General features: G+C 41.4%; 1 protein-coding gene across 1 annotated transcript in view; it reads right to left on the reverse strand.

Moving 5' to 3' along the window:
* Positions 1-6,054: 6,054 nt before the first annotated feature.
* Positions 6,055-20,991, reverse strand: part of RPRD1B (regulation of nuclear pre-mRNA domain containing 1B) — a 58,096-nt gene continuing 43,159 nt past the window's right edge. The window contains exon 7 of the mRNA XM_081257773.1: positions 6,055-8,656. Coding sequence (XP_081113899.1) covers positions 8,507-8,656 — 150 coding nt within the window. The 3' untranslated portion in view covers positions 6,055-8,506. The remainder of the gene's footprint in view (positions 8,657-20,991) is intronic.

The raw sequence follows: 20,991 nt of genomic DNA on the forward strand, positions 1-20,991 counted from the left end.
ATTCTACCAGGAAGTTAGGCTGTCAAGATTTTATGAAAAGTTGAACTAGGAAAAGATCTTCAAGGTTAACTCGAATTGATCAAGACACAACCCATTACTTAACCTTTAAATTCACTTTTTAAAGTGTTCAAGATTTTGACAAGGGTGCCAAGACCACTCAAGGGGAAAAAATAATCTCTTCAACAAATGGTACTGGGTGAGATAACTGAATATCCATAAGCAAGAATGAAGTTGAACTCTTACCTCACACTGTACACAAAAACTAACTAAAAAATGCACCAATGACCTAAATATAAGAGCTAAAAGTGTAAAATCCTAGAAGAAAACATAGGAGTAAACTTTCATGACCTTGGATCTGCAGTGTTTACTTAGATATAACACCAAAAGCACAAACAGCACAAGAAAAAATAGATCATAGACTTCATCAAAATTTAAAACTTATATACATCAAAGGACGCTATCAAGAGAGTGAACAGACACCTACAAGATAGGAGAAAATATCTGCAAACCATGTGTCTGATAACAGTCTAGTATCCAAAATATATAAAGAACTCTTAAAACTCAACAAGAGACAACCCAATTCAAAAATGGGCAAAGGACCCGAATAGACATTTCTCCAAAGATATACAAAGAACATTAAGCACATGAAAAGAAGCACAATGTCATTAGTCATTAGGAAAATGCAAATCAAGCCCACAATGAGAGAGCACTTCATACCCACTAGGATAGCTATTGTTATGGGTTGAATTGTGTCCCCCCTCCCCTGCAAAATATGTTGAAGTACTAACCCCTGGTATCTGAGACTTTGACCTTATTGGGAAAATAAGGACTTTATAGATGTAATCAAGTTAAGATGAGGTGATTAAGGGGGGCCTCAATCTAATATGACTGGTTTACTTATAAAAGGGGGAAATTCGGACAAAGGCACAGAGGGAAGATGGAGTCAGAGATTAGAGTCATGCTACCACAAGCCAAGGAATGCCTGGGGCTACCAGAAACTGGAGGAGGCAAGGAAGGATCCTCCCCTAGTGACTTGGAGGGAGCATGGCCCTGTGAACACCTTGATTTTGGATTTCTAGCCTCCAGAACTGTGAGACAATGAATTTGCTGTTTTAAGCTTCCCAGTTTGTGGTACTTTCTTATGGAGCCCTAGGACACCAACACAGCTATAATTTTAGAAATGGAAAATAACAAGTGTTGGAAAATGTGACGGTTAATTTTATGTGGCTGGGCCATGGTGCCCCTATATTTGGTTGAACATTATTTTGGATGTTCCTGTGGTGTTTTTAGGATGAGATTAACATTTAAACGGATGGACTTTTGAGAAAATCAGATTACCTTCCACAATGTGAGTAACCCATCAAAGGTCTTAATAAAACAAAGACTGACATCTCCCCTTGAGCAAGAAGGAATTATGCCAGCAGACTGTCTTTGGACTCAAACTGCACCTCTTTTCTTGGGTCTCCAGGTGCTGGCCTACCCTGCAGATTTTGGACTTACTAAGCCTCCACAACTGTGTGAGCAAATTCCTTAAAATAAATCCCTATCTATCTATCTACCTACGTACCTACCTACCTACATATATCAATATCCTATTGATTCTATTTCTCGGGAAAACCCTAACACAGCAAGGATGTGGAGAAATTGAAACCCTCATCCATTGCTGATGGAAATGGAAATGGTGCAGCCACTGTGGAAAATCATTTGGTGGATCCTCAATTAGTTAAACACAGAGTTATCATATGACCCAGGATTTCCACTCCAAGGTATATATCTAAAAGAATTGAAAACAGGTGTTCAAACAAAAATTTGTACAAGAATATTCATAGCAACACTATTGACAATAGAAGATGGAAACAACTCAAATGTCCATCAACTGAATGATATATATTGATGGATATCCATACAATGGAATATTGTTCAACCATTAAAAAAATAAAATTCTGATAAATGCTATAACATGAATGAATGTTGAAAACACTATGGTGAATGGACAAAGCCAGATGCAAAGATCACATGTTGTAAAATTCCACTTATATTAAATATCCAGAATAGGCAATTTCATAAAGACAAAAAGCAAATTAGTGGTTGCCAGGGGGTTGGGAGTAGGAGTGACTGCTTAATGACTATGGGGTTTCCTTTTGAGGGGATGAAGATATTCTAAAACTAGGTTGTGATGGTTGCACAACATCGTGAATGTATTAAATACCAATGAATCATACACTTTTAAAATAGTTAATTTATACTGTGCATTTTACTACAATTTAAAAAAGTGTTCAAATACACAGAGAAGGATAATTCTTGAACTTACTAATTAAGAAACAAATTGAAGATGTGGAAATGGAACTTTTTAAGTTAACAAAAAAAACCCAATGAATCAAGAGTTAAAGGTCGGGCTTTCCTGGTGGTGCAGTGGTTAGGAATCCGCCTGCCAATGCAGGGGACATGGGTTTGAGCCCTGGTCTGGGAAGAACCCACATGCTGCAGAGCAACTAAGCCTGCGTGCCACAACTACTGAAGCCTGCGCGCCTAGAGCCCGTGCACCACAAAAAGAGAAGCCATCGCAATGAGAAGCCTGAGCACAGCAACGAAGAGTAGCGCCCGCTTGCCACAACTAGAGAAAGCCCGTGCGCAGCAACGAAGACCCAAAGCGGCCAAAAATAAAATAAAATTTAAAAATTAAAAAAGAATTAAAGGTCATAAAATAAACATGTGTAACCATTGCGATAAACAAGTAGGCTTGTGGAATTACAATCACAAAGCAAGTTTTTGTCTCCTACCGTCTCCGGAAATCCAACTTGTGGGACTAGTGTATCCCTTAGTTCTAGAAGAAAATCAGGCCTCTACAGCTTCACTAGTCAATCTCACATCATCATCATCATATCAACCTGTAGTCACACTTAAGATGCAAAACAGTCTCAGTTCAGAAATTTAAACGTCCAATTCCATTATAATCAAAATGGCTTATCATTTGAAGTTGAGGCCTTCTCTGGGCCTGCTGCAGACCAGAAGCCAGCATCAGGGAAGTGAGGCCTTATTTGTGTATTAAGGTTTCTGACCCTCCTGGGGTAGGGCTGTGGGAGTGAGGAAATGAAGGCAAAGCAAGAAAACATCCTTAGTTGAGGCTTTGTGGTGACTGGGCACTGACTTGGCAAGAGTTTAACTGTCTTTCTCATGTGGGCTCCTCCAACGCTCCTCAGGGTGGCTCATCCGTCCTCTCCTCTCTCCCTGTCATGCCATCTTCATGCCCCAGGGAGCCCTCAGGGGTGACGATTTCCCCCATGACTCTGCTTTTTGATCCTTCATCAGCACCGCGAGTTGGAAGTTCATCTTCTGGAGGAAACCCTCGCCTCTTGCTCAGGCTCTGAGATGACCGCATGCCAGTTCTCTTGCATGCAGCCCACATCTGGTCCTTGGGAGGCAGAGACACATCCCTGGCCCAACAAGCTCTGGGAGTGGAGGCTGTACCCACCTCTGCCACCTCTCCTTTGCTCCATCATCAAAGCACCCAGCCAGCCACTGGCATCTCATCCTTTAGATTTTTCCAGGCTGGGGTCTGTATAGTGTATCAGATTGTCGCCCTACAGGGGATGCACATATAAAGCTCCAGTGAGGCCCTTTTCCCTAGCCTTGAGGTGAGGGGCAACTGGCACCCATTACTCTTGCTGAGGAGACTCCAAACACACACAAAATAGCTCTCTTCAAAGAAACCCCCACCAAAAATTCTCCTTCTTCGGCTCTTAACTCTTCTTTTATATCCTTGATGTGGGTGAGGGAGTTTACGGTGGCTACAGGTTTTCGACCATCTCCATTATAAATACAGCATATGGTATAGTTATGTGGTATCTATTGCTGCCTTGCAAAAAACATCTATTTTAACCTCTTGTTACATGTGCATTTAAATAACTACAATCATTTGAATATAGTAACAGCTACTATTGAGCCCCTACTTTGTCCCAGACATGGTACTAGGTCCTTTTTACAAACATCTCATTTAAAGTTATTAATAGGTATGCTTATAACTACCTTATCGATTTCATGAGTTCATACAGATAACTGGCATTTAAAAATCTACAGAGGTATTATTAATAAGATTCTCAATAGGAAGAAATATTCTGAAAGCCTAGTCACAGAACTTTAGATCTGGAAAGGACTTCATAGGTTAGTCAACCTCACTCACTTCCTTTAAGCAGCAGCTGAGGTCCTGAAAGGCTGAGCGACTTGCCCAAGGTCATCACAGTGAGAGGAGATCAGAAGATGGGGGTTATCATTTGCTACGGCTGCCTTTTATTTGTAAAAAGTATTAGGTAAATTTTAATGCATACTGCTAATTTTAAGATTTATCAAACCAGGGGTAGAAGTGAATTCTTAATGTAAAATAACTGTCTCAGCGTCTTAAAAAAATTGAACAAACTGGGCTTCCAACACTAGGTAAAGCTGTGCAAATCCTAATATACTGTACAGGAGAATAAAGGATTCTTAATTGAATCTGTGCCTCAGAGTGCAAAAATGATTTTTAAGTGGAAAATCCCACAGAGGTGGCGATGAGAAATGAGTTTAGCTAGATGAATGATCTTAAGAGAAAGCAAGACAGCAAACCAGGTTGGAGGGTGGCTTTTTCTTAAAGATCTCAAATAAACCAAATGCAGACTGTTTGTCCCCAGACAGTGAGCTACCGTGCTTACTCTCATCTTCCTAGTCTTGGCACTGTCTCGTGTTCTGATCCTCACAGCCTCCAGGATTTCATGTAAACTTTTAAAAAAATAAGCGCATACAGCAAGATGATGATATTATTAGTCTATCTATCAAATACTATTGAGAACCCAGCAAATGCCATCCAGCATTCTCAGACTTCAGTCCTGCATTCTTCTCCTGCAAGACAACAACCATATGCTTTAGGGCTGGCGGGTGTCCAGAAACAATTTAGTCCAATACACTTCAAAGATAAGAAAACTGAGGCCCAGAGAGGAAAGCACCTTGCCTAGGAAGGTCACACTGTTAATGGCTCTAATCACGGAAGTTAAGCATTTTGACAGATTCATGAACTCTTGGGTAGTTAGTTCCATCCTCAGCTCTGAGGACCTCAGAGTCACATTTTGTAGCCTGAAGTGCTAATTAAACCAGAGGAATTATGGACTTACTATTTATAGGCAGGAGTGAAGACATTAACTAGACCATGAAACCTGGGGACACAGAAGGAGATCTTGTCTCCTGAGATTTACATATTACATTCAACCTTTATATTTTAAGACAGAACTTGGTTAATGCATAGTCTCAACTTTCCAAATCTGATCTTCATCTTGGGTTGCCTTTAGCCTTGAAGGACCAGGGCTACAGCAGTTTTTTTTGCGTCATGAGACAAGCGGGATAAACTGGTAACTGTACTCCTTTTGGTAAATGCTGCCCTCACCCAGTAAGAAAGGTTAAAATCATCCTTCTAAACATATCAGTTGCTTCAAAGGAAAGTATTTCAAACCATTTTTTGTTATTTTGAGTTTTAACCAATAATAGTCAATATGCTCTCACTGAATTTAAAAGTGAAAAGAAACCCACAAAAAATGTTTTTAAAAGACATACCCCTTGGGTTTGCAATTATCTCACATGCTTATTTTACTGTTCAGAGTGGTTTTCACTGTACTGCCAAAATCAAATCTCTCTTAGGAGGCCTAGTGGTACAAACAGAAGTGCTGAAATCAAAGAACTTCCAAGTTTTAATCTGTCGGAGACCGTGTGATACTAAGGATACTAGGCAAAGAGTCATTTAACCTCTCTCCATCAATCCCACTTCCGTACAATGAAGATAAAACTATGAAGGTATCTCTCCTGTGTACTGTGTGAATTGGCTAATTAAAGCTAATTAACCCCCTGGAAAGAACCAAAAAATACTATCTAAGTGCTAAGTATTTATGGGCTACTAAACAGTCAAAAAAACTCCTAAGTGACAAGACTCTGCAGAGACAGCACAATCTCTATTGATGATTACTAATTACCCACTGATTACAAACAAAGCTTTGGGTGTTCCCTAACAGGGGAGGGAAAAGAAACATTACACAATGTCATTCAACAACACCATCTTTATTCAAAAATATATATCTATGAGACATTTCAGAATATACTGCTACCGCCAATGGCAGCCTATACTTCTAAATAAAGTCCTAAATTAATATACAAATTTAAGCTTTAAAAATACTCTTTAAGAAAAAAAACAGAACAAAAAACAAGGGAAGATTGAAGACTTTCTGAGGAAGAAGACCTGAAGGAAAGGTCCTGGAGGCCGATGGATGCCCTAAGTATAGGAGAACACAGAACAAAATTCACCCACCCTGCCCTGCCAGATCACCTCACATGTACAAGGAGAAAGGTTCATTTAAATTAAACAAATGAAGTAAAAAGCACTCCTGGGGAGGATGTGGGAGAATTAAGAGTTAAAAAACAGAACTAACTTCCTTACAGGAAGTCCACTAGTAACAGGTGTTAAGAGGCCAACACATTCATTTACATAATTGCTACAGTTTCATTTCTTGCTCTTGCTGTAAGAATTATGTGACAATCTCTAGTCAAAGACTCAATCAGATAAAACAGAGCAGTGGGCAAAATCCATTATGTTATAACATTTTCATCTAGCTGATGAGAGCAGATATCTACTATACCTTTTTGGCTGGTTTGTGGCTGGTAAGACTTTGCTTCCTTGGTGAAAGAAAGCACAGAGTTTGTGCAAGATGGGTCTGTTCAGAAGCAAGCTCATCTGCGGGACTAAAGCAGCACACCACGTGGGGAGGGGGCTTATATGCAGAAACAGCAAAGACTGGAATTTATTTTGCAATTTTAGTAAAAGTCATTTACTGCCCTATGGCCTCTGGGAGACAAACTTTATATATAGACTCATTAATTTAATAATGACAGGACAACAGGCAGTGTCAATATGCAAACAACACACAGACCGTATTCAATCTGAAAAATAGCTTAAATGCTACTAGGTCCTACACAGAGTTAAACTGCACACCTGCTATGACTTTTTATCATTTTCACTTCATGGCAGGCAGGAAAGCTTCTCGAAGGGAAGCCTGTTACACTTTTAAAAACAGACGTTATGTTCTAACACGCTGAACATGTAAAATTACATGTAAATTGGCTTTTTGGTAGTCCTGAAAATTCTGAAGCCCCCTCCACTGAATTCCTTTTTATAGCTTTTGGATTTCAGCCTCTGGGCTATAATTCCTATTACACTATTTGGGCAAATTGTTTTCTGCCCTTTCCAATGTCAAAAATAAGCCTGCCAAATTAGCATGACTTACAGTCAGCAGGCCTAACCTTTACTAAACGCAAGGTAACAATCCTAACTACATTATATAGTCATAATGTCAGCTGGCATGATAATGGAATTAAGACCCCCAATTAATATCCCTCACTTTCCCCCTTCCCGAGATGAGCTATTCAGTAACATCGGACACAAAGTACTCCTCCTCCTAGGGGCACAAGGACACGTGCAGTGGTGTGAACCGAAGGACAGACAAGCATGCACAGAGTGTCATATTTGCAGGGGAGATTTTCAAGTTTAGTCACCATGCTGTGGACATGTGCCCACGCAGTGAATTAAATGTTAGTGTGTGCCCGACTCCCCAAAAGAAAGGGTCAAAGCAGCACCCACGCAGAGCCCAGACTCCCAGAATGCCTTTATAGCTTTGGGGGCCCACAGTGCCATTTCTAACAACCGCCTTCACAACCAACTGGGGCAAAGATCATGTTTCTAGGAACGCGCTGACAGTGGGTGGCACCCTTGATAAGTGCAGCCTGGGAAGGTCGTTGGATAGGAACCCTAAAGCAAATAACTTATTTTTAATTCATGCTTGTGATCCCTGTTAGTCGTTCTCTGAACTATGACTTGATGGCCCAGATCAGCTTTGAATGTTATTGCTAGATCCTGTAGTCTGCTCACAAATGCACCTAACCATTGACTACGCATTGCTAGAAGTCACACTAAGGGAGGATCCGAGATTTGGCAAACTCTTTATGGCAAAGCTGCTCAACAGTTGTGCCTCCAATCTCTGGGGTGGATGGCAGTCAGGAAAGCCAACTACTCCAGAACTGAGTCCCTCAGTGGAAGTTCAGGTGAACTTGAACAAGCCCAACTCAGAAAGGAGAAGCTGCTTTCATGACACAATGCTGTCGTGAGAGACGAGATTCTTCTACACATGATTTTCATAACTTCTTGGGTGTAAAGAGAGAGCTAAGAATGGAAAACCAACAGGGGCATGGAAACGTGAAGTGAGTTTGTATGCTTTCCAAATATAAATCTAAACTGGATTCCATTCGCCACTGTCCTCAATTGTGCTCAACAGGAGAGGCTGGAGAGGAGAATCAGACCCTGCGGTTCTTTCTTGAGGCTGGGGTGGGGGGGGCCGAGCAGAAAGAGGGATAGAACCAGGGGCTACTAGGTTATTTCCAACCATGACTTGCCCTCTTCTTTCTGCTGGTACAGATGGGAGTCTGGGGCATGACACCTGCCTTAGTCAGTTGAAAACAGGTCACCAGCAGAGGGCAGGGGGGCCAAGCCCCCTGTGACGTTGGGCAGCAACGAGAGGTCTGGCAAGCTCTGAATATGGGACTTGAGTTCCTTGCGGACCTGGGTTACCCGAGCAAGCTTCTGTTTATATTCCTAAGGAGACAAAGAGAACACAATGCAGTTAAGTCTGTGTGTGCTGATGGTCAGGTTTAAAGAGCAGATACAGATACTCTCACCTTCTTGCTCTGTGTGCTCCTCACCAGACAGCCCCTCCCCCATTCAGCTAAACATTCATTCAAACTCTCAAAAGGCAAAACTTTAAATAAAAAAAGGAAAGCTCAAGAGTTCAATACTGGCAACAGTGAATGAAATGGTATTCAACTAAGCACTTGCGATTTGGAAGTAAAAAGTGATGTTTTGTATTTGCGGTGTCTTTGGTTCTTATCTATTTCAGAATACTTTATAAAATAAAATAAAGCCTAAGCTTTACAATCATTTTGAAAACTCCACCTAGACATGGCTAGGAAAACCACTATAAAGCTATATTTTGTGTGTTAAACTTAGATTAACCCAGAGTTATTATCTTCGTAGACAAGGACTACAGTAGCTTAAAATTCCCACTGCCACTGCCTGTGTCCAGGACTTCCTTGTTCCACACCTGAGAAGTGCAGCAAGGCCCAGCTGACGCCTTCTAGTAGACTCCCCTGAACAGACTTATCTTCCAGAAGCCCAGCTTTCAAGTCACTCCTCTGAGACAGGGAAGCATGGCACGGCACTATCTCCATGACTGCTCCCAGCAGCAAGGTCTTCTTACAACTTCCCAACCCCCCCATGCACATGCCAGAGCTTGCACAGGCCGTTTGTTCAGGATTCCCCTCAAGCCCGAAGGGATCTCTTTCTTCTCCTGGTCCTGGCAAAGTCCTGACTCCACTCCTTCGCCTACTTGCTGAGTCCCACTCCTCTAGAAAAATCTTTCCTCCTTATCCAAGACATTGGTCCCCATCTCCACTGGCCTTCCTGTGCACTGCGCCCCTAACAGACTGCTCTTAGGTACTCTCTCCATACATACAAGACTTCTATGTTCCCCTAAAATATGACTCCCCTGATGACAGGAACTGAATATACTATTTTCTTTCCTCAGCTCCCAGCTAAAAGGTCTTCTTGGTAAATCTGTATGGAGTAACAACTCTGGACCATGTGAGATCTGTGGTTTACAACCCCTTTGGGGTTTGACTTTTTCCCTCTAACTGTGTCACCCTCCTTGGTGTTTCTGCAAAGATAAGGAGGTTCCTGAGGCTGGGCCCTTGGTGACTAAAGCGTCTCCTGCAGGAAGGTAACAGAAAGCACTGGGCTGAGACGCAAAGCCCTGGGTTTAGTTCTGGCTCTTTTAGTTTCTGTGTGACTGTGGACGTGTTCCCTCCTTTCCTTCATCCTTCTTTATCTGAAAACTGAAGGAACTGGACCACCCATAAGGTTTTTCTTCAAGTTCCAGATTCCTTCATGCCAGACACCTATGCACACTTAGAGAGGCAAAGGGTTTGAGGGCATAAGCTTAAGCACTCCTAGGAAGAGTGATAAGACAGGAAAAGGGTTAAATGAAGAACAGTTACTTTGAGTTGTAAAGACAAATCCCAAGCAAGGAGTGGAAGAGGGGAATGGGGAAATGGGCAGGGAGGCTCCACCCCTACATGACTGGTGGTGGTCAGCCTTCCACCTGAAATGAGAGCTGCTCACACAAGCCATCAAACGAACAGACAAGGGACAGGTTAAGAAAGTAAGCTCTCCTGGCACCCCCTTTTTTACCTTCGTAGACCTAATACAACTAAAATAATGACTTACGTTAATTATTGTTAGTGACTCCTCCATCAAACTAGTAAGCGTCGGGAGGCTAGGTCCAGACCTATATGCTTCACCCAGCGTCCACCACGCCGAGCAGTGCCCTCTCAACAGTAGGTGTCTACATAGCTGCCCAATGAATTTACAATATATAAGAGATAATATCATGCACAAGCACACCACATAAAGTAATCACCTTTCATCCTTGAAACTGAAAACTACTTTCAAATCTGAGGACCTAAAACGTGAAGGTTCTCTCTCCTTCCCTCCACAAATAGTTTTCTTCTTTGGTTTCACAGACTTCACAGGAAATTAATAGAGAAGACCAATTCTCTATTACTGGGCGTGGATTCATTTATTTAACTTCTCCTGAATTCTAGGTACAGAAAAGGTGAAAGAGTTACTGAATAGTTACCCCTTGTTCCCTGCCCAAATCCTCTGACCAAAGCTGACAAATGGAAGCCACCTCAACTCAGAGCCATCCAGTCTTGGTAGCTACAGAGCACTTCAGGTGAAGGAATTCCTCAAGAACAGTTTGTTAATCACTGAGTCTCTAGTGAGCTGACCTGAGATCAGAATCCAAGGGTCCTCACTCTTGCGTAATCCTTAGACTAATTGAGCAAGTCCGCCTGAAGGCAAAAGGAAAGGTGGCTGGGACTTCCCTGGCGGTCCAGTGGGAAGACTCTTGCGCTCCCAATGCAGGGGGCCTGGGTTTGATCCCTGGTTGGGGAACTAGATCCCGCATGCATGCTGCAACTAAGAAGTCCACATACTGCAACTAAGACCTGGTGCAGCCTAAATAAATAAATAATAAATAAATATTTTTTAAAAAAGGAAAGGTGATTGATCTGATAACACCCCCACACTACCCTAAGTTCAAATAACTCTCTTTAAAGGCAATCTTAAAAAAAAAAATCCCATTTATTCCTGTTTAGGAGAGTGGAGAGGTATCTCATCATGCTTAGGCTGCTATTATATTCTAGATATCACCACAGAAACTTCATTTTATTAAAAGGAAGTATGTTCCGTATTAAAGTCCTCTCTTCAGGCCACTCTGAAAGTGGATGGATCATGCCCATACCTCCTTGTGCCATGGGCATTTCTTCTCGTTCTCTTCCCATAGGGATTTCTATTTTAAGAGCAGTTGCATGAGCCTAGGAGGAGGGCATCACTAGAGAAAGGATGAAAGTGGGATTCACTGAAAAGGATTAAAAAACATAGAGTTGCAAGATACACGGTTAATATATAAAAGGCAATTGCTTTCCTATATATACCAGCGATGAACTAGTGGAATTTGAAATTAAAACCCAATACCTTTACATTAGCCCCAAAACAATGAAATACTTAAGTATAAATCTAACAAAATATGTATAAGATTTATAGGAGGAAAATGACAAAATTCTGTGACTGAACACAGAAGTAAATAAATGGAGAGATATTCCACGTTCATGGATAGGAATATTCGATACTATTAGGATGTCTGTTCTTCCCAACTTGATCTACAGATCCAAGGAAATCCCAACAAAACCACAGCAAGTTATTTTGTAGATACAGACAAACTAATTCTGAAGTTTATATGGTGAGGCAAAAGATTCTGAATAGCCAACACAATGTTAAAAAAGAAGAAAAAAGTTAGAAACTACCTGACTCTAAGACTTACTTTAAGCTGAGGTAATCCACACAATGCAATACTGGCATAAGAATAAACAAACAGATCAATGCAACAGAATAGAGAGCCCAGAGATAGACCCATATAATCAACTGATCTTTGACAAAGGAGCAAAGGCAATACAGTGGAGTAAAGATAGTATTTTCAACAACTGGACATCCACATGCAAAAAACCAGATCTAGACACAAATCTTACATCCTTTACAAAAATTAACTCAAAATGAATCAGAGACCTAAAGATAAAACACAAAACTATAAAACTCCTAGAAGATAACACAGAAGAAAATCTAAATGGTCTTTGGTTTGGTGATGACTTTTTATGTACGACACCAATGGCATGATCCATGAAAGAACTGACAAGCTGGACTTCATTAAAATGAAAATTTTCAACTCTGCAAAAGACTGTCAAGAAAATGAAAAGACAAGCCAGAGACTGGGAGAAAATGTTTGTGAAAGACATCACATGTCATCAGGGACATGCAAATTAAAACACTGTTGAGATACCACCCCACACCTATTAGAATAGCCAAAGCACAGAACACCGACACCACCACATGTTGGTTAGGATGTGGAGCAAGAGGAACTCTCAAATACATTGCTGGTTGGGAATGCAAAATGGTACAGCCACTTTGGAAGACAATTTGGTGGCTTCTTACAAAACTAAACATACTCTTACCATATGATCCAGCAATCATGCTTGTTGGTATTTACCCAAAGGAGATGAATATCTATGCCCACACAAATACCTGCATGCGAATGTTCATAAGAGCCTTATTCCTAACTTCCGAAAGTTGGAATCAACCAAGATGTCCTTAAGTAGGTGAATGGATAAATAAACTTTGGTACATCCAAACAACAGCATATTATTCAGCACTAAAAAGAAACGAGCTATCAAGCCATGAAAAGACATGGAGAAACCTTAAATGTATATCATTTAGTGCAAGAAGCCAATCTGAAAAGGCTAACTACTGTATGAATCCAACTATACGACATTCTGGAAAAGGCAAAATCATGGGGACAAAGGTTGGAGGGAAGTAGGGAGGGATGAACAGGTGGAGCAGAGATGATTTTTAGGGTACTGAAAATACCGTAATGATAAATTATACATTTGTCCAAACCCACAGAATGTACAACACCATGTGAACCCTAATGTAAACTACTGACTTTAGGTGATTATTAGTGTGTCAGTGTAGGTTCATCAACAGTAACAAATGTACCACACCTGGAGAATGTTGATAGTTGGGAGACTATACATATCTGGGGATAGGGAGTATGTGGAAAATCTTTGTACCTTCGTCTTAATTTTGCTGTGAAACTAAAACTGTTCTAAAAAACAGCCTTCAAAAAAAATGACCAATGGGACAAGAGGTCAAAATGTATCAGCAAGAGTGACTAGATATATATACTCTAAATATCTAAATACAGGTAAAGACTTCTTTTAAAACTGTTAAAACAGGGACTTCCCCGGTGGCCCCTGTGAAGAATCTGCCAGTCAGGTCACGGCACTCCCTTGATAGCTGCCTTTCCAGTTATTCTCTTAGGTTCTGGACGGGCAAAGGAAACAGACCTCAGGAGAATCCAAGAATCTTTTTTCTCAAACTACTAGCCTGCCTTCTGACAACTGTGGTCCACAAGCTCTGCTGCTACAAGGTTCCAAACCATGCCCTCAGCAACTCCTGTGCTCAGCAGAAATCCAGGCTTCGTTTCATGATACCATGAAAACCAACTTCAAAGTGATGAGACCTATTCAAGTTCTTTTGACTCATTAAGTGTGCTGCATCCCACAGTCTCTTTAGCACACCAAGTACCATTCAGACAAATGATGTGGCAAGGTGGTCACATGCTCCTTGTTTAAAATACCTTACACTTGTAACAGAGGACTTAGTCTTTAATCTAAGGCTCATGCTCCCCTGCCTGGTACAGGAATTCGAGAGATCAAGCCCTGTACCATTTACACTAGCAGATGACACCGCTGCACCACTCCTGCTCATCAGTCTTCTCTCCCTACCAGCTAATTCACCTCACCCACACTTCACATGGCTCTTTTTCATACTCTTGTCTTCACAGACACTTGCCTCTTCCTCCACTACCTACTTTAAGCAAGAAAAGACAAGGCAAACCCAGGCAGCTGTTGCTTTTTCTTCCCTGCTCGTGCATAATTTATACTGGGGTGGTGGCAGAGGTGATGGGTTGAGCTGAATCCTCCATTCTGCTACAGGCACCTACTGCAGCAAACCCCACGCCACCCTAGAGAGGCCATGGGGAGCCACGAAACAGGCAAGAGTTCCACCAGATTTGCTGCTACGGCTGCCCTGTTTCAGGATCCTTGAGGAGAGGAGGTGGAGGGGAAAGCAGGCACCTGTGAGGAATTGCCTGGGTTTATTTGACTGCCAAGAAATGTTTAAAACATAGAAGGTAAAGGCCCAACGCGTATTTCTAAGATAATGCCGAGGATTTATGGTCCTGACAAAGCTCTGGAATCTTGCCTCACAGACTTCAAACCAGAGGGAGAAAATGTGTCCAACATCCCCCTGCCTCCTATGGATCCAGCTGACTCTGTGGGAACACAGTCCAGCATGAAGTACCAAGACAACTGGCTGAAGGAAGCAAGGCTGACACATTCTTTGCCTTTTTTGGTTAGAGCGGTAAGCCAAATCTGACACGCTGCAGATGAGCTTGGGGATAATAAGATGGTTAGAAATGACCGGGTCCGACATCACAGTCACCTTTCGACAGGAATTTCACTTTCAAAACAAAATTAGAAGCATCTCCTCTAGCAACTCATGCAAGAAATACCGATCAAATGTAAACACTGTCAAACCTACTTTTTTCTTGCTAAGAAGTACTTACGTAAGAAATATTATGTTAGAAATAACACCACAGGCAGGGGCTTGATTTGATAAGATTTCCCGTAACAAGACTCATGTGTTCCTTCATCTTGCCCTGTTGTGCTATAGGACATACGGTATATAAAAATCACCCACTGCTTGGCTACTCCCAATTAAGAATCATAAAGGGTTATTATGCATGAAGAAGTTTATGAAGGGCCCTGTTCAGAGAACGGCTTCAAAGTCAAAGAACGGCTTCATCGCATGAAGGGTAAAGAGAGCCAGGCAGAAAGGGGAAGCTGATCCTCACCCTAAGATTACTTAACGTGCCCACTCAGCCCCCTCGTCCTGCCAGGAGGCTCACCTCTTGCCACTAAGGCTCACAGGATCTACACGTAGAAGTCACAGCTTCTACTTAAACCCCAATTAGTTAATTAATTTCTCTTTCTTTCATTCATTTTTTTTAAGGGAAAATACAACCTAGAGATCTTTGGACTGAAAATAAGAATGCTGTTTTTAATTTTTCTTCAAGGATCTACACGGGAACGTTGAAAACCCATCACTGACTTGCACCTCTCTCTCACCCAGCTCCACGCTCCGTATGACTTAGTGGCAGCGGAGACATCTCAAAATGATACATTCTGGGATGTCTCAGCAGGGCTGGAGCTGCTGAATAAGATGCAAGATACAGGGAAAAGAGGAAGTCGTGGCTCCGATCCCAGTACTCAGGGCCTTGCAGCTCCATTACTAAAATCAGTAATAAAGGTATTGTTGGGGCTCAGAATGGGCTGCCCCAAAATATGCCACCATGGCATATTGATTATTTTGAATTGAAGCTGCTGAAGAAGCCACTAATATAAGGGGGGGGGGGGAAGACTCTGACCCTCCTCTGTCTCCCTGAAAAGCAGGAAATAAATCCCTCACGTGAAAGGTTCACTCTCTGCACCTAGAGGTAGAAGGAAACACTTATTGTCAGAGACAAGGAATTCAGCGCTGAGAAGAGCCTCTATAAACAAACCTCGGCACTTTACGCTGTAATTTACTACCCCAGGCTTAAACTCTGTCTCGAGTCTTTTCTAATTAAAAGCCTCACAACTGTACTGTTTGTCTAAAAAGCATAAAAGCTGCCTTCTCTGGCCACTTCTTAGGTCCCATGTTTATGAGATTTCCATGCACATGATGAAAATTTGTCTCTTTTTCTCCTCTTAATCTGCCTTCTGTCCATTTTATTCTTCGTCCAGCCCCAAAAGCTCAAGAGAGGCAGAGGAGGAAATCCCTCACCCCCACCCCCTTCCAACAGAACACACGAAGTACTTCCCAGAAGGGAAAATGACAAAATGACCACCATCGGGGGTATTCTCAGAGCAATCCAACCAGCCACTGGAGGAATCAAGTGGGAACAGGCTTCTTAAACCTGAAATCATACCACCAAGTGTTTTCAGGGTATTTCCTTCTCCCCAGAGGACCCTCTACACAAAAGGTTTAAGGGAGCTTCTACTATCACAACAAACCCCCCCTTCTGATAGGGAGTTGCAAAAGCAAGGGAAGAAGAATGAAAAGTCACTGTATACACATAACTAAACTAATAAAAAATGAAACTAACAAAAATAAAATCAATTTTAGGACCGGGCAAATTTTCAAACCTTAATGTAATCATAAAGCTAAAATTTACAATTTAACAGATGTCCATAAAAGTGCTTTAAAAAGAGACTTACTTAAAAATGACCTGGGTCCTTCAAAAATGCTTACACCACTTATGCAATGGACCCCTCATACAAAACCAGATAAAACCAAAATACTACTGTACAGGAAGAATTCTTTATAATTAATTCTTTTTAAAAAAGTTAACCTTCAAATATGCAAGTTTTATGCAGATAAAGCCCCCACAAACTGACTTCCTTAATGACTATTTTAATAAAGAACCAGGTTATTGATGCTGTGCAAGCATCAAAGGTGCCAACTTTTCACCTGTTTCTCCTTTTGAGCCTGATACTGTTGGAGTCAAGCATTCCTAGAAGGCAGATGAGAAGCAAAGGGCAGAAAGGAAAAGGACATTTTTCACACAAAATAATTTTAACCAATGCTTATTATAATTTTAAGTGCTATACGGTCTGCCTGAAGCAGGCTAGCCTGTAGGTTATTGCACAGTATCTGGATACAGCTCTCTCTATAAGCAATAAAAAAACATCAATTCCTTCCCATTAGCAAAAAAAGGAAGAAAATGCATTTCCTAGCTCCTCCAAAAGACTGAGGGTATATCACACTCCCACTGGAGGGAGGTCTCTGTGGTAGAACAGAAAAAACTCAGAGTCAGAAAATCCAAGGTTCAGATCCTACCCTACCTCTTGTCTGTGGTATGACATGTGACTTTACCTTGCTGGGCTTAGCATCCTCCTAAGATGGGAATGGAAATAATGCCTATATTCTGGGGTGATGCTGAGTTCTGAATGAGACCAAGCACTTGTTAAACTGTTCCATGTCAATGAGCAGATCTGAGAGGGGAAAAGAACAATCACTCTTCCCATGTTTATTATTTTATAAGTAATATTTAATCTTCCTGATTTATATGTTAAAGTTGTACAGAATTGAAGAAAAAGAGAATTATTAATGGGATACAAAATCCTTCCTCCCACAAACCATTTGAGTATGACCTGAAAATTTAGCACATTTATTAGAAGCTGGCGTGAGAAAATGAAAAGGCCCATGACCTCCAAGACGAGGGGAAAAAAGTCACAGAATGTTTAATTAGGTGGCACCACAGTCCAACCCTATCAATCTAAAAGCTGAGCGAGAAAAAGAATTTGTCTCAGGAGTAAAGCCTAGATCTCGTAGGAATGTCCTCAGCCAGAAGGAGTCCCCGTTGAAGATATCCTCTGACCGCACCTGGAGATAAACCGAACTGCAACCGTCTGTGCCACCTGAGGTCAGACGCTGAGCCAAGCATCAGGATAGGGTTGGGGATGAAAGAATGACAATACAGCCAGGATTTTATGATCTGGTCAGAGAATCACCAAATACTCCCTAAACAGAATGACAAACTATGTGGTGCTCTAAAGGAAAATGATAGGGAGCTACGACAGTATATATGGGGGGTGGCAGCGGGGAGAGACCTGGCTTTATGGGGTGGAGATGGGGTTTCCGGGAAATACTGTTTGACTTGGGATATAAACGATGAATGGGGATCAACCAGGTAAGGGTAACCAGTGGGAAGTAAAGGAGGGAGAGAGTGTTCTAGGCTGAGGGACTAGCACATATGAAGCCAGAGACAAAAGAAGGCCAGCACAGACAAAATGCAATGGAACACGGCAAGAGATATGGCTGATGAGATCAGCAGGGGCCAAGTCCTGGGGTGGGGTAGGGGGACGGCCACATGCGAGGATTTGGGCCTATATTCTAGGAGCAATGGGAAGCCATTTAAATGTTTGAGCAGAGAATGACATGCCCACAGCTGCATGCTGAAAACATCACAGGGTGCCATGCAAAAGAATGGATCACAGGGCATAAGAACAAATGCAGATGGATCAGTAACCAGGCTACTGCAAGAGACCAGGTGAGATATGGTGACAGCCTGAACTAAGGTGGTGGAGGTGGAAAAAGAGATGAAGAGAAGGGGGACAAATTCAAGAAAACCTGAGGAGACAAAGATCACAATGGCTTGGTGACTACTCCAATGTGGAAGACAGGCGACAGGAGGTTGTCTGGCAGAGGTGCAGCACAGGAGCTGAGGGAGAGACTGGGACATGAGGAGGGTGAAATGACTGGCGTGGGAGGTGGGAAAAACAGGGAGAGAAACACTGCATGAGGTCCAGTGTCTGGTTTTGATGAATGGCAATGCTCTTCTCCAAGAGAGGGGAAGAGGAGGAAAGGAAAGGTTGGAAGGGAAGAGATGGTATGTTTTGACCATATTAAGTAAGAAGTGTCTGTGGAAATAAGATAAATGGGCCTTAAGTACAAGGAAGGGTCTAGGTAAAGATTGAGATTTAAGCCATCAGCACAAAGGTGGTAGCTGAAGCCACTTTATGTCACTCAAGGAAAAGGTCTGGAATAAGAAAAAAGCTAAAGGAAAACCCATATTTACAGGGCAAGGATGGAGAAAAGCTGATTAAAGGACAAAAGTCCTAGAACCAGTAAAAGGTGGGATACAGAAACCAGAAAAGGAAAACATAAAAATTATTAAACAGTATAAAATGCTATAGAGAGGGCCAAAAAGAGAAAAGGAGATGAGAGACAGAGACTGAAAAGTATCTTTTGGCTTTTGAGATTACACCACTGGTGGAAGATTCTAAAGACAGTAGTGGAGATATGCCTGCTAAGCTGCAATGGGGTAAGCAGAGGCAGCAAGGAGAGACACGAACTTACAACAGGATAGTGGTAGTGGTGCAGGGGTGTGATTGTGTGAATGTGATTTAAAAAAAATATTAGAGAGGCAAAGCATGCTACACGTGCTGAGAAGGACCCCTTCAGCCAGCCTACTGGAGACTTCTTCCACAGAAAGGAAAATAACTTGGCCCTAAAGATCCTGTGGGATAAAGAAAGGCAAACACTAACAACTTAGGTTAGACAAGTATTGGAAACTGTTTGCCCCAGGTGAGGGTAAAATTGTTATTTTATAAATGAAAAGCCATGCCAAAGACAAGAGGCTGCAAAGACCACTGGCCTCAGTAGAGAAAGTCAGAACAGAAAGAGCCTGGAATGGGCACTTTAGGTCCTCATCACTAAATCCTAACTGGGGCAAACGGTATCTTTCTGGGAATAACTCCTAGTGAGTTTATGTCCCACGGAGCAGAAACACTATGGGCAAAATAAAAGGACTCGGAAAAGCACCAAATACATCATACCAGACATCATGAAGAAAAAGTGGGGTGTGTCTATATATAATCACTATCCAAACCTCAAGAATGCTTAGAAGGCTGCTGGCAAATTTTTGCTGAGTTGAAATTTGCCAAGTTACTCTGCTTAAAATGCTCAAAGTACCTAATGACTGGAAGAAGCAAGAGAGTGGTCCACACTTTTTCCTAAAGATGCTGAAAGAACCTGAATAAGGAAGAGAACAAATAAGGAGGCTGGCAGAGTCATAATGACATCTGGCTGGTACCATCACTTCTTTACATGAAGCATGCTGTATGTACCTCAGGGACTTTGTAAAGCTTTCAGGTTGACTCATTATAAGCATGCACAGTTTAGCCCTAATCATGGAAAAAGACTCTTTCTGACCTTATTGCAAGCCCTACATTTTATAAGGAAAAACAAAGTCAGAGATATAACTTAGAAGATTGCAGAGTATGCCACAATCCCATTTTACTTTCTTCAAAAATCACAACTTGAAGTGGGAGTAGAAGGCCCACCTTAACAGGAGTAGGAACATTCATAAAGACTAAAATACATCTTTGCTCAAAATAACATGTACCCATTGGGTCAAACAGACACCTAGACACAAGAGCTCAAGTTTCTGTAATCTGAACTCTGCTTTCAAAGTTATGCTCACTCAAGTCAATACTATAATGAGAAGTAATTGCTATTTTCCCACAGCCGTTTCACATGTAAACAGATAAAACCTAGAAGAGAGCCCTATTTGTCTAATTAAACTATTCTATGTTCATTCCTTCATAAAACAAAGATTAATCCTTAACTTGTGGATATATATATACACATATTATACATATATATCTTCTATCTGTCTGTCTATAAAGCTCAATAAAGTTCTAGACTGCCTAAGATGCTTTGAAAAATATCAAGAACACTTAAGACAGAAATGCCTACTGGTGGCAAAGACCTTGAAATGCATATGACCTGCAGGGTACTTAGAGACAAGCAGACATCTGCACACATACAGAATCAATTTTTAGAAATTTATAGGAAGGAAATAATCTAGACTAAAAGTTAGCCCAAAGTGGGGGGGGGGGAGAAACAGTACAATAAAAATAATTATTGAATATCCAACCACAGATATTCAAGCAGCCATTTAAAATGTTTATAAAGTTTTTGTCAAGAAGGGAAAATGATCACATAAAAGTTTTAAAAAGCATGACACTATGATTATTTTAATTTTAAAACAGGAGGGAAAAATAAAAGAAATATACCAAAACTAAAAGTAGTTATCTCTGGGTCGTGAGATTACGATTTTTTTTATACTTAATTTTTCTACGTTTCCTATG

This window comes from Mesoplodon bidens (genome assembly GCF_964165515.1).
Source record: "Mesoplodon bidens genome assembly, chromosome: 15".
NCBI lineage: Eukaryota > Metazoa > Chordata > Mammalia > Artiodactyla > Ziphiidae > Mesoplodon > Mesoplodon bidens.